The following is a 14,112-nucleotide window of genomic DNA, read 5'->3' on the forward strand; positions in this document are numbered from 1 at the left end:
TGTTTCCAGGTTTGGGCTATTATGAATAATGATGCTTTGAGCATGTCTTTTGGTGAACATGTTGGCATTTCTATTTGGCATAGGTCTAGATGCAGAATTACTGGGTCAGGAGGTATGTGAATGTTTGCTTTAGAAGATCCTACTGTATAGTTTTGCAGTGTGGTTGTATAACAACACTAAATTATGCTTCCACTGGCAGTGTTTGAGAATGAGTTGCTCCCACATCCTTACTAATATGTGGCATTGTCTGCCTTTTCCAATTTTAGCCATTCTGGTTTTATTTTGTATTTACTTGATGATTGGTTAGGTAGGGTACCTTTTCATATGCTTTTTGGCTCTTTGGATATCTTTTGTTGAAGTCTCTTGCTCATTTTTCTTTGGGATGTCTTGATATCTTCTGCTATTAATTTGCAAGGGTCCTTTGTATGTTCTGATTACAAGTCTTGTCGAAAATATATATATTGCATATATTTCTCCCATTCTGTGAATCTTCACTCTAATCTGGCTTTTGGTAAACAATTGTTCTTGATTTAGCCTATTAAATTTTTCCTTTATGGTTATTACTTTTGTGACCTGTTAAAGAAATTTTTGACTACTCTAATGTCACGAAAATATCCTCCTATGTTCATTTAAAGGCTTTGTTATTTACCATTTACATTTAGACCTACAATCTGCCATATAGATATTCGGTTGACTGCAATATCCGTTATTGAAAAGATCATCCTTCCACTACTATAGTGCTACTGTTTTAATAAATCTGGTGACCATCCATGTTGATGTTTCTGGATTTTTTATTTTGTTCCATTTGTCTACTTTCTGGTCCTTGTGCCAATAGCTACACAGTCTAATAACTATAGCTTTGTAATAAGTATTGATACTTGGTAGTATAAGTCACCTGTAGGTTTATTTATTTATTGCCACCTAGATTGCTTTAGCATTCTTGGCCCTTTGCATATAAGTATAATTTTAATTCAACATATATTTATTGAATACCTATTTATTATGTGTTAGGCACAGTGATAGATGTCAGGAATATAGCTATCAACAAGATAGGCCTGGTATTTCCCTTATAGTTGGGAAAGTCATATATATATATATGCTTAAGCGACCATTACGACTGGTCGATCCCTCAACTGATCGACCGATCACTATGACGTGCACCTGACCACCAGGGGGCAGATTCTCAATGCAGGAGCTGCCCCTGGTGGTCAGTGCACTCCCACAGTCAAGCTCCCACAGCTGGCCAACCTCCCACAGTCCCTCCCCCAAGCCAGCCGGCCCTAATTGGCCCTGATCGGCGGCCAGGCCGAGGGATCCCAACTGTACACGAATTTGTGCTCCAGGCCTCTAGTAGAGAGATATGAAAAGAGGGCCTAGGGTAGAGCCCTGAAGAACTTACTATTTAAAGTCCATTAGCAAAGAAGAGAGAGAGAGAGAGAGACCCCAAATATAAGAAAATCAAGAAAGGACAGCATGAAGAAAGCTAAGGGAAGAAGAGAAGCAGGTGTATCCAGAAAGTGTGGTCAGTTATGTCAATGTTGCTGCAAGGTCAAGCAAGATAAAGCCTGATAAAACCTCCAGTGGACTTAGCTTGTAGTGGCTGTGGCTATTGAGAACTTAATGATGCAGTTTCTAGGGGGTGTGGGGTGTGTGTCTTTATTAGATTGTGAATTCTTACATGGAACGAAGTTTCCTGTTTAATTAGTGAATGTTATTTCATGATATAATCAAATGATCTTCAAATTGTTGAACACCATATGGGCCAAGATGGTTTTCTACTTTATACCACCTCCCTTCATATTTATTCTTACAGCTGATGAAAAAGTAATTGCTCTTCTACATCGAGAATAATTTAATATCTATTCAAACCTTGGCTGTTTTAGATAGTCAGAAATTATATTTCATCCATCCATTCATTTATTCATTCTTCCATCCATTCATTCATTCATTCAGTAAACATATGGAACAACTACCATCTACCTAGGACTTATAAGCATTGTGCTAAAGATGTAAGTAGAGAAGGAAAGGAAGGAAGGAAGGAAGCCTAGAAAGATGTATTTCAGTGAGTCAGCTCTGCAATCTCTGTTTTTATATTCTCCCATGACTATTCAAAGGAGGTATATGGTTAAGCTCTGTAACCTGAAGACAAAATTTCATAAAGTGCCTCCTTTCTGGTTAAATAAAAAGCAGGATTTTAGTACAAAAGTTATTTTCCTTTTTTGGGGAGCCTTCCTATAATTTATTGTTTGCTTAGTATTTATTCACACCTTGGTATTTATGTTTGAGTCTTTTTTTTTTTAGATTTGAATGCTCATTTTAGGGAAGGAAGAACAGAAATTATTTGATACAAGATGATTAGATTAAGCCTGGCCAGCTTGGCTCACTGGTTGAGCGTTGACCTATGAACCAGGAAGTCCAGGGCACATGGGTTGCAGGCTGGATTCCCCATGTGGGCGTGCAGGAGGCAGCTAATTGATGATTCGCTCTCATAATTGATGTTTCTCTCTCTCCCTTCCTCTCTGAAATAAATAAAAAATATATATTAAAAATTATATTAAGTATGTACAGTACTAATTTTTATTATCATTTATCAAGGTTTAAGAACCAAAGTTTATTTTTTCTCCAGGGTGCGAAGTTGTAATAGATCTGTACTTAGGGCCAAATGGATTAATAAATGCCTAAGTAAACCATTTTCAAGCACACCTAACTAACTTAAGAATTTCTACTTTACCGATACAATATTGAAATTAATTTCAAATTATTTTTAAAAATCAAGTCTCTGTAAGGATTTTATGAGGGATTTAAAAAAACCAAAAACAGCCGGAACCGGTTTGGCTCAGTGGATAGAGCGTCGGCCTGCGGACTGGAGGGTCCCGGGTTCGATTCCGGTCAAGGGCATGTACCTTGGTTGCGGGCACATCCCCAGTGGGGGGCGTGCAGGAGGCAGCTGATCGATGTTTCTCTCTCATCGATGTTTCTGGCTCTCTATCCCTCTCCCTTCCTCTCTGTAAAAAATCAATAAAATATATTTAAAAAACAAAACAAAACAAAACAAAACAAAAAACCAAAAACAACTTCCAATACTTGAAGATGTAATAGAAGTTTGGTAGGTTAGGAAGTCTTCAGGAATAAGATTAACCTTGAGGTGATGCTTACTGGCTCTGGAATGCAAATGGAAGTATAGCACCTTGGCAGAGGTGACGTTTCTTTAGGATGTTAGAGGAAGAGAAATAAAACAGGGAATATAAATTAAGTTTATCGTAGTAATAAGATCATTTAGTCCTTTTAAAAAGCTTTTGGCAGATTGATTAAAAATGATTTTTTCCCTCATATATTGTTAGTTTTTTTCCTTAGAAATAACTAGAAACAAAGACTACTAACTGCTATAAGTTGATAGTCTCTGGTAATACTTTAGTTTTAATTGGTGAATAAGGGAAATAGAAAATTAAGACTATCTTATTTTTATTTATTTCTATTTTTTATTTTTAAAATTTATCTTTATTGTTGAAAGTATTACAGATGTCCCCTTTCCCCCCATTGACCCCTTCTACCCTGCAACCCCCCCTCTCCCGCAGGCCTTCACCACACTATTGTCTGTGTCCGTGGTTATGCATATATGCATATAGTTCTTTCTTGCTTAACATTTTTTAAAAAATTAAATGTGCTTTTTTTTAATCCTCATTGGAGGATTTTTTAAAAATATATTTTATTGATTTTTTACAGAGAGGAAGGGAAAAGGATAGAGAGTCAGAAACATCAATGAGAGAAACATTGATCAGCTGCCTCCTGCACACTCCCCACTGGGGATGTGCTCGCAACCAAGGTACATGCCCTTGACCGGAATCGAACCTGGGACCTTTCAGACCGCAAGCCGACGCTCTGTCCACTGACCCAAACCGGTTACGGCAGAGGATATTTTTTCCATTGATTTCCAGAGAGAGTGGGAGGGAGGAGTGTGTGTGTGTGTGTGTGTGTGTGTGTGTGTGTGTGTGTGTGTGTGACAGAGAGAGAGAGAGAGAGAGAGAGAGAGAGAGAGAGAGAGAGAGAGAGAGAGAGAGAGAGAGATGTGAGACACACTGATTGGTTGCCTCCCACATATGTCCCCACCAGGGCTGGGAACTTGCAACTGAGGTTCATGATCTTGACCAGGAATTGAACCCGGGACCCTTTGGTCCACAGGCCAACACTCTAACCACTGACAAAATCGGCCAGGTCTGCTTAACATTTTTAGTTCCAAGTTCAGTCAGCATAGTCATCAACTGACATTTACTCTGAACCCCTTGGGCGAATGTCATTGAGCCAAATACCACAAGAAATAATATCTTCTGTCTACGTGAGCAAACTGGTATTTGAAATATTGCTTTCAGAATCTAAAGATAATAGTGTTTGATGTTAATATGTTGTGAGATTCCAGCCTTGGAGTCATGATGTTAAACTAGGAAAAATGTACACTGAAACTTTAAAAAATATATGTATATATTTATTGATTTCAGAGAGAGGAAGGGAGAGGAAGAGAGAGATAGAAACATCAATGATGAAAGTCAATCATTGATGGGCTGCCTTCTGCACTCCCCCTTCTGGGCATCCAGCCTGAAACCTGAGCATGTGCCCTGACCAGAACCGAATGGTGACCTCCCGGTTCATGACTCAACATTCAACTACTGGGCCACACTGGCCCGGCAAACTGAACATTAATAAAAAATAAAAAAAATAGAAACTGTTTCTACTGTCTGTCGAATAAAAAAGTCACTGTCCTATGCAGTGAAACACTAAACATGTTTTTTAATATTTTAAATATTTCAGCAAATATTACTTTAGCTTAAAAGAGTTGAATTTTATTTAATTGAGCATTGTATGAGTAATGCGAGGTAAACTTTCATTTTGCCAAGTAAAATAAGGAGGTGAGTGGATTCAGAGACTATCAGGTAAAATAAATGATTTGTGCCTTTACTGAAAACTCAAATACAAAAAAATCTTGGTAGATAAGATGTCAGGAAATTTGTGACTGAAACTTACTTTCACCTGACCTCCAAGGTTAATAACACATTTCACACTGAGACACTTTTCATTCTATAATGTTAAAAATGTTTCTTTTATGTATGGTCAGATTTTAAGTATTTATCTTCTCCCATTAGTCCCCCTCCTTTTCTCATCCCTCCCCACCCGGTCTCTTCGGCTCTGGTAGGGTTCCTATTGCTGGGTATCTAGTCATTACCATTCTAATACCATTTAAGGTAGCTCTGCTGGGTTTATTTATTTTGAGCCCTACAATCCAGTTTCTCTTTTAACCTGGCTTCCTAAATCAAGTTGACAAGCCATTTTATTTTTTCTCCTCATTTCAACAACTCGTGATGTAGATTGGTTAGGAAGATATAACGTGCACCGGGGACAACCTCTTCCCCCTGGAATCAGTTATTTTCGAGGTTTCCTCCTTTTCTGGCTGAACGTGCTTCAGTCGGGCAGAGTACCTTGTGAAGGACTTCAGCCCCCACAGTTCCCCGTTTGCGCATGCCCTTTCTTCTTACAGTTGTCAAAGTGCTTTTGCCAGAGCGGTCACATAATCAACCTGAAAGAAGAAAATAAATACTGTACACTTTTAAATTTTATCGATCCTTAAAAACTGGACCCTCAAAGGTAACTGCTACTAAGAATTTGTTACTTGAGATTGGGTGATTGCATGTAAAGGAAGATCTATTGTGTGTGGGGTGGGGGGAGGGGAAGGAGGAGGTATCTATTTCTCGGACTTTGCTGTAAATAAGAAAAAAAGAAAACAGAAAAACCCTGATCCAAACAAACAAACTATACAAGCAGTCACCGAAAGAGAGTGCATATTAACTTTGTAAATGTTATCTTAATCTATTGTTTACCTTTTGTTTAAAGGGTCTTATTTATTAAAGATGGGTCTTGACCTTGACAGAGTGAATTTATGCAGAAAGTGAAATGTATATCTTTAAGGGTATTGAGAAGAGAAATGGGTGTTCATGGTATGATAAAAATCTTTAAATTCAATAAATATGTTAATATTAATTACAGCCTTTATAAAATATTCTGAGTCCAGCTTACTTTTTGGCTTTTTTTTTTTTTGCTATAGTACAGCATTATTTTTTCTACCAAGAGCATGTAGTTTACACTGAAAGTATTAACAAAAAGCATTTGTACAAGCATCAGAAAAGCTGTGAGATTGAAATTAGAAGCAACTGCATCTTTCAGCCATGATGATATGGCTATTGTAAAGACAATTCTAACCCACTGGAAGCATCTCAAATCCCAGATTATAATGGTTTACTGCAGCACTGCTTAAACCAAGTATGAAAATGTCTCTTTCTATCACCATTTCCTTTGGTAGCAATAGAACTTGGTGTTGTGAATCCCAGCCTTGCTTGCCTCTTTGTGTCATATTTTTCAATACTGATCAAAGCATTGTTTTAGACCAAGGGAACTGAAGAACATAAAATCAATCTTAAGTAGATTTTATTGGTAGTAGCTGGCCATTTGTGATGTATGTCATACTAGGTTGGGTTCTTTTGCGGGGGTGTGGGGGGGAGATAGGGGAGAAAGGAGTTGAAAAGGAGAGTAAGGTGGCTGTGAAGCATTTTCTTGAGCCCGCTATTTTGTCTACGTATGGAACTTTAAAATGAAAGATTAACCATTTCGTCTTTTTTATTTTTAAATAACAAAATAAAAAGTTGATGTACAATATTATATTAGTTTCAAGTGTACAACCCCATGATTAGACATTCTGTAATCATTTTAAAGATAGTCTTTAATAAAATGGAACTATTTTTAATCCTATTTCTTGGTTTGACATAATTTTGTTTAATAGTTAAGAGCAGTAGCACCTCCATTTCCAATACATTTATTTTACAGTTATTATTATGAAGATGCCCAAAGGCCAAGCTTCTGCCTGTATTTGAATGCCCTTTCACAAGTGTCCTGAGAAAATTCTTCTCTGTATCTGAATTAACTGCATTAAATATATTCATAACTTTGTTACAATTATACTGAATTCTCATCTAAAATAATTATATGTTTGGTCATATGCTTCTTTAAAATTTCAAAATATTTGTTTCCAGGGTCTCAGCACTGTAATATTAATATAGTTAATACAATTAACATGTTCCAAGGGACACGCTAGCTCAGGGATAACTATATGTATGGCAATCTGGTTTTGAGTGATTACTATTTTCATCCGTGAATGAGAAAACAGGCAGTAGGTAGAGGTGAATATAATAGTCCGTGAATGAGAAAATAGGCAGTAGGCAGGGGTGAGTATAATCCTATTTGAAATGGAAAATACCATACTCTCCTTATATGGCTAAATGAAGCAGTGATGGCAATGCACTATAATTACAATGTATGAGAATTTGAGACTTTGTACTCTGCTATTTTTAACACTTTTGCTAACATATGGTAATTCAGGGTCTTCAAACCATAATCTTTCACTGCTAATACTAGTGATAAGAGAGTGTATTCTATATTTGCTGAAGTCTTGTGACCAAGGCAGCAGCAGGAGGATTCAAAAATGACAATCTGGCAACTCCAGAATTATCTTGACTTTCTACTTAAATCCCAGAAGGATTTTTTACTTTTTTTATTTTCCTCCCTAGAGGATTTTTTTTTTTAAAGCCCCACCCCATCTCACACTCAGTGTCTGCCAGAGTCTTTCTCTCTCTCTCTCTCTCTCTCTCTCTCTCTCTCTCTCTCTCTCTCTTGACCTCAAATACAACTAGAACATTTCTTCACTCTGCAGAGAAATTCTCAGGCTCCTGTTGAGACCTGAACCACTGAGATGCCAAAAATCTCTTGTGCGGCAGAATTGGAGACAAGAAAATTGGAGAATAAGCAGAAAATCCTTAATCCTTAGAGAGTAACAAGGAGCAAGCACTTCCAAACGTTTCAGGAGATTTTTACCTCTTTAAAAAACGGTGTGGGTTTTTTTTTTCCCTGTCTCCTAACAAAATGGAGTGCTGCTGCTACTGGGAGGCCAGAGAACGATTGTGCAGCTGAGTCCTCCTCACAAATGCCAAGGATTTCCTCCCTCGTGGTTCGCTGCTGCTAAATGAAACAATTATCAACGCTAGAAGGCAGTTTGCTAATCAAGAGGGATGAGGCTGCTGTTTCTTTAAAGTGTCAGAATCGAGGAGGGGGGGAAGAAAGGGTCGTGCGCGGTGTCTTTTTAACCTTGCTGAAGGACGCAGCAGTATTTATTGACGTATGCAAATAACTAGGGGAGGGTGGTGCTTGGGAAAAAACAGGAACCAGAATCAGTTTCTCATTGCCGGGTGAACGCTCTTAGTTCCGGTGAAGGGAAAAGAGACGTGGCGAAATTGCTGTCTTTCTGTCTTATAAGCACATCTCTCACTAATCCAGAAAGGGAACCAAGACATCAGAAAGGGTGAAGACGCTCTCACAGTGTTTTTAGAGACCTTGCGTGAGCCCTCCCACCCCAGCCCGACCTGTTCTTCTAAATGGGAGATTATGGATTTGCATTGCAATTGGCTAGTAGCGGAGGCACTGGATTTTCGCAAGTAAAACACCCGCCCGCTTCAGCGAAGGGCATTAACGATCACATTGACAATAACGCGTCTCTCTTTTTTCCCGTTTCAGCTGCGCAAACCATGCAGGATGATTTACTGATGGACAAAAGCAAAACCCAGCCCCAGCCCCAGCAGCAGCAGCGGCAGCAGCAGCAGCAGCAGCAGCAGCCCCAGCCCGAGCCCAGCGCAGCCGAAACCCCGTCCACGCCCCTCTCCTCGGAGACCCCCAAGCCGGAGGATAGCAGCGCAGTGCCGGCCCTGAGCCCTGCCGCGGCCCCGCCGGCCCCCAACGGCCCCGAAAAGATGCAGATGGAGTCGCCGCTCCTGCCGGGCTTGAGTTTCCACCAGCCCCCTCAGCAGCCGCCGCCGCCGCAGGATCCCGCTGCACCGGGTGCGTCGCTGTCGCCGTCCTTCGGCAGCACCTGGTCCACGGGCACCACGAACGCGGTGGAGGACAGCTTCTTCCAGGGGATCACCCCAGTCAACGGGACCATGCTCTTCCAGAACTTCCCGCACCACGTCAACCCCGTCTTCGGAGGCACCTTCTCGCCGCAGATCGGCCTGGCGCAGACCCAGCACCACCAGCAGCCGCCGCCGCCCGCGCCGCAGCCCGCGCAGCCGGCGCAGCCCCCGCAGGCGCAGCCCCAGCAGCAGCGCCGGTCGCCAGCCAGCCCCAGCCAGGCGCCCTACGCGCAGAGGAGTGCCGCCGCGGCTTACGGCCACCAGCCCATCATGACCAGCAAGCCGTCCTCGTCCTCGGCCGCCGCGGCCGCCGCAGCCGCAGCTGCCGCCTCGTCCGCCTCGTCCAGCTGGAACACGCACCAGAGCGTGAACGCCGCCTGGAGCGCGCCTTCTAACCCCTGGGGCGGCCTGCAGGCTGGCCGGGACCCTCGCCGGGCGGTCGGCGTGGGCGTGGGCGTGGGCGTCGGGGTGCCTTCACCGCTCAACCCCATCTCGCCGCTCAAAAAACCCTTCTCCAGCAATGTGATCGCGCCGCCCAAGTTCCCCCGCGCGGCCCCGCTCACCTCCAAGTCCTGGATGGAGGATAACGCTTTCCGGACCGATAATGGTAACAATCTGTTGCCATTTCAGGTAATGCTCCAGTGCACCTGCACTCGCCTTCCTCCTACCTCCTACCCCGCTTCCTCCTCCCCTCCTTCCCTGCCTTTTAATAGTCCACTGATTACCCTCGCCCCCTTCCCAAAGCCCCCAGTTCACTGGGGCCATTGCGCTCCCGAGCCCCGGGATGGGGGAACACTACGACTATTCAAAGATATGTGTCTATACCCCCTGACAAGATAGAAAAGGGCCTTTTTCTTTTAGTTTATTTTTCCCTTCGCCGTTCTTACGCCTCTTATTTTGACCTCCTTTGACAAGTAAAGCGGCAAGTGTGTGGCAAGGTGCCTGCATCGCCCCAGGATGAGTAGGCGGAGATTCCGGTCGGTTTAAGTAGCTACACATTTCAGGTTATGCAATTTGGGGCTCCGGGGGCAGAGTGCGGGCTACCGCTCCCGTCCACTCCTGAAGCGCCCTGGCCCTGCCCTAGAAGAGATGAACAAGCCCGTGAGTGGTGCCATTTCAGACAGTTGCATACGCTCAATTAAACTAATGTGAACACATGTGTTTATGTCTTGCTAAAAGGTGCTGGCATCTTTAATAGCAATCAGCATATTGCCCCTGCCAGGAAAATTATGAGTGTGAGATTTCAATCACCATCGGAACTCTATCAGAGACCGAGATGAAGAGTGGAAATTCTAGGGGTAACCCTTCCTATGTTACCTAGAAGATGGACTTAGAAAAAATTTCTTTTTCCAGAGGAAAGAGACAATAGGACGCGACCTTCAGAGCCATATTGCAATGGAGTCTTTGCTAGTTAGCACTGAAATATTTAAAGCTGCAGTGTCCTTCAGTTGGGTTATTTAAGAAGACAATGCAGATCAATTACACCATTTGAAACTGGGCAAAGTGAAAGTCTTGCAACTTTAATGAAAAACGAGCCTTGTGTCTTGGTGTTAAATGCCAATGAAAAACCCAGGAAGTGCCCCAGACAAAAAGGTTGAATGGAGTGTCCTTATTCTGTTCTTGCTTTCTGATCCGGCCCTCGGCCGGCCGCACTGGTTGACAGTGTCCTGAACATCTTGAGTTGGAAAGGGGTGGTGAGGGTGAGTGTTCACTGGGGGCTTTTGTTCTCAGGCAAACCTTTGTCCTTCACTTATAGATTGTTTTGGCCATAACATTCTAGGCTCAGTTGAAAAGGAAAAGAAGAAAGGAGAGAGGAGGGCTTTGGATGAGACTCACTTTGTGTGGTCAAGGAAAAAAAACAACAAATCCTTTGAGCATTGCTGAAAAATGGCAGAACCAGCATTTGACAGAGATAGTTTAACACATCAGGTGCAATTGGAGCCTTCATTTTATTGTTCTATGTTTCAGATGTGATGTTTGGGCACCTCCCATCCCTGAAGGAGGAGATAGGGTTATTGAGAAGCGCATGATTCTCTCGGCTAGAGCAAGGATTTTTAATCTTGATAGTTGAAGGAGGTCCATGAAACCCATCAGTTGTGTATATGAGGGTTTTTAATGAGAAAGGATCTTAACAAGTTTTCACATGCTGCTTCAGGGATGGAAGATTGTAATAGTAACATTTATTTTTTGCCATTCTAAAGTCTGCTTATTAAAAAAAAAATGAAGAGACACTGCAAGATGAGATCAGTTTGGTAGGCAGAGAAAAGGAGGAATCCCCTTTCTGGAATTTCTCTCTGCATTTATTTGGGGTGGGGTGGGGTGGGATGGGGTGGGGTAAAGCAGGGATGGAGGCTGCATTTGGTAGGAGAGCTCTTTTTCTAAAAGCTGTCCACTTTTTCATAGTATTCTTTTTCTAATAGGCCCTCTTTTTATTTTGGTGCTCCCAACCCAAGTCCCAAACCAAGTCTTAGAGGATAACCTCAAATCTAATGAGGTTTAGGAATTGAGAGCTGACGATGTAGACATCAGTCATCTTTTTCTAGGATTTGAATTTGAATACAACTAGCTTTTGATTAATTATCTCCGGAAATGGGATCTGGGGAGAGATTAAATCCATAAAAGTTCCCCCAAACAGATATTGACAAGTAGTGTGTTGTTTCTCAGCAGACCATTTATCAACAATGCTAATTATAGCCAGACACACTGGATTGCGTTGTGTCTCCTGTCTTTTCGCCTAATGGTGCTATTAAATAGGCAACGATGGCCACAAGATTTGTAGGTGAAGAGATTTGATTTAAAATTGAGCTTTATATATTTGACCAGAGAAAGAACTGCATGGACTTTATGTCTCACTTTGTTTCTTAAAATGGAGCTCCCGGGTTTTGAAGCAGTGTTAGAATAAGAGTAGGAGTAACTAGGATGTATTTTGGCTTGGAATATTACCAGACTTGGTTTGTGTTGATAAGTATATAAAGTATATTTGAAGTGTGTTTGAGTCTTGTGTGGAGAATTTTACATGTTTGTGCATTTACTTAAATAATTTTTCTCCAAAGGGGAGAAAATATCTTAAGTAGTCCTAATGACTTTTAAAAAATTCTGTTTATTTGACAAATAGGATTTTTTCTTTGAATTGAAAAGTTTATTTCATAGAGTGCTAACTTGATTTTTTTAAAATTTCACAGACACTTTGAGTTCAAAGGGGCTTTCAATAGTTATCTACTTTGATGTATCTTAATATTTTAAAAAATCCATGCGCCTCTCCCTTTCCCTTTCCCCAATGCTGCTTCACTTTCGTTTGCCAAACACAATAGCTTTTTTTTTGGAGCTTTACTTCTGTAGTTTATATGGTAAAAGCAATAACTGTATTAAAATGTGTTTTTTCAAAGTGCACATGCTTCCTTACCCCTTCTCTCAATTCTGGCAAGGTTGATTGGTTTCCCTGGATTGGGGTGGCTGCTTCCTTAGGGATTACTTGTATCTATAAGCCATTACATTTCTATAAATTAAGGAAACTGAGGTCCTGAGAGGTAGAGTGACATAACTCAGGCCTTAGAGCTTTTGGCTAATTTTGTTGATGTATGTTCTTAACTTCCCTGTAGCAAGCAAATAGTGCTGATAGAATTCATTTTAAGTCAGGTTTTCTTTGAACTCAATTCAAAGAGACTTAGTTATGGAACTTTCTAGTGAGGTTCCCTACCTGACCGATGCCTTCCACCAAACAGAGCTCAAGAACATGGAGGCACTCTGCTGAGGGAATTGCACAAGACTAGAGACACCTAGGCATGTAAAGGACTAGAGCGGAGATGCTTTCTGTACAGTAGTGAATTAGGTTAAGTAGCATTTTTGTCCAGAAAAATCTAGAAGGGGCTTTTGAGAGCACCCGTCCCACCACTCTGCTCATTTTCCAGAGGAGGACATCAAAGTCCCAGTGTGGAAAATGACTTGCCCAAGTTCAGGTGGGTAGTTGCTGTCAGAAGCAAGCTTTGGAGATAGATTGCCCAGGTTCAGATCTCAACTCTCTGCCATCGTAATCTTGAACAAATTGTAATTGTTGACCTTCAATTTCTTCATCTGTAAAAGAGGAATAATAATTCCTTGCTTCCTATGCATTCAAGTGAGAAACTACATAGAAAATGCTTAGCACAGTGCTTGGCCTGTAAGTAAGAACCATATCAATGTTGGGTTATGATTATTGTTATAGTAATGGTGACTTGAGGCTCTGTATGATCTTATAGTATGGATTACCAATTGTTCCATACAGTGCAATCTGAATAACTCCAAACTTCTGTGTAATGTCATTTAGTCTTTTTTTTTTTTCCTGTCTGAAAATACACTCTGATTACTATAACAATGTGGCAAACCACCGATTTACCTGTCAGCCAGGCCCTGTGCTAAGCTCTTTACATGTAGTTTTTCATTGGAACTCATTTGAGGTAGAGACTGTTATTATCCTCATTATACTGATGACTTGAGGGTTAGTGCATTTATATTATTTGCTCAAGCTCACAGCCAGAAACTGGCCGAGTTGGGATTTGAACCTAGGCAGTCTGCCTCTGAGCCAGGGGAGGCATTAATACTTTGGCTATGATACCTCTTGGACTTCAGTTAACAGTGCGGGTAGAAGCAGGAGCCTTGGCTGAATCTGTACTTGACCTTGTGATATACCCTGGAAATTGTGTTTAAAAAAATCTTTATATGTATAAAAATATAGGAAGAAAAATACAGTTCCCATACATATACCACTACTGGAATTCACAGTAGCCAATATTTCCCACTATTTATTTATTTAGTTAGCTTATATATTTTTGAATATTGTATTTTTTGGGGGAAAAATTCAAATTTTCTGCTATCTGTCTGCATCTCTACCTTTATCTCTTCCCTATTCCCCAACCCCAAATTGAAAGCGACTACGTAGATTTCATGTATTTTGACATAAGTCTAGTTAAATGTAATTTAGTGTTAGTTTTGTTGGTGGGTTATCTATAACTGGAGGAGAAGTTCCTTACATGATGAATTCATGGGATTATGAATTATTTTAAAACTAAATGTGCCTATTTATAATAAATCCTGTGGAAACAGTATTTTTTCAACTTGTCCATGTTCCTTTTTAAAA

The 14,112-nt window shown here is 41.1% G+C and overlaps 1 protein-coding gene across 12 annotated transcripts in view; it reads left to right on the forward strand.

Annotated features, from left to right (window-relative positions):
* The window catches only part of CPEB3 (cytoplasmic polyadenylation element binding protein 3), a 181,726-nt gene that overhangs the window by 28,525 nt on the left and 139,089 nt on the right, over nucleotides 1-14,112 (forward strand). For 3 of the 12 annotated variants that reach the window (XR_004972187.1, XM_036336600.1, XM_036336602.1), the window contains exon 1: nucleotides 8,012-9,629. Coding sequence is in view for 11 of the 12 variants with exons in the window: in XM_036336600.1 (XP_036192493.1) it covers nucleotides 8,469-9,629 (1,161 nt within the window). In the remaining variant the exon portion in view is untranslated. Of the gene's footprint in view, nucleotides 1-5,535; nucleotides 5,635-7,998; nucleotides 9,630-14,112 lie in introns of those variants that run through there. The other 9 variants (XM_036336608.1, XM_036336607.1, XM_036336606.1 and 6 more) reach the window with 8 other exon arrangements.

Source organism: Myotis myotis, unplaced genomic scaffold, assembly GCF_014108235.1.
Source record: "Myotis myotis isolate mMyoMyo1 unplaced genomic scaffold, mMyoMyo1.p scaffold_m19_p_15, whole genome shotgun sequence".
Taxonomy (NCBI): domain Eukaryota; kingdom Metazoa; phylum Chordata; class Mammalia; order Chiroptera; family Vespertilionidae; genus Myotis; species Myotis myotis.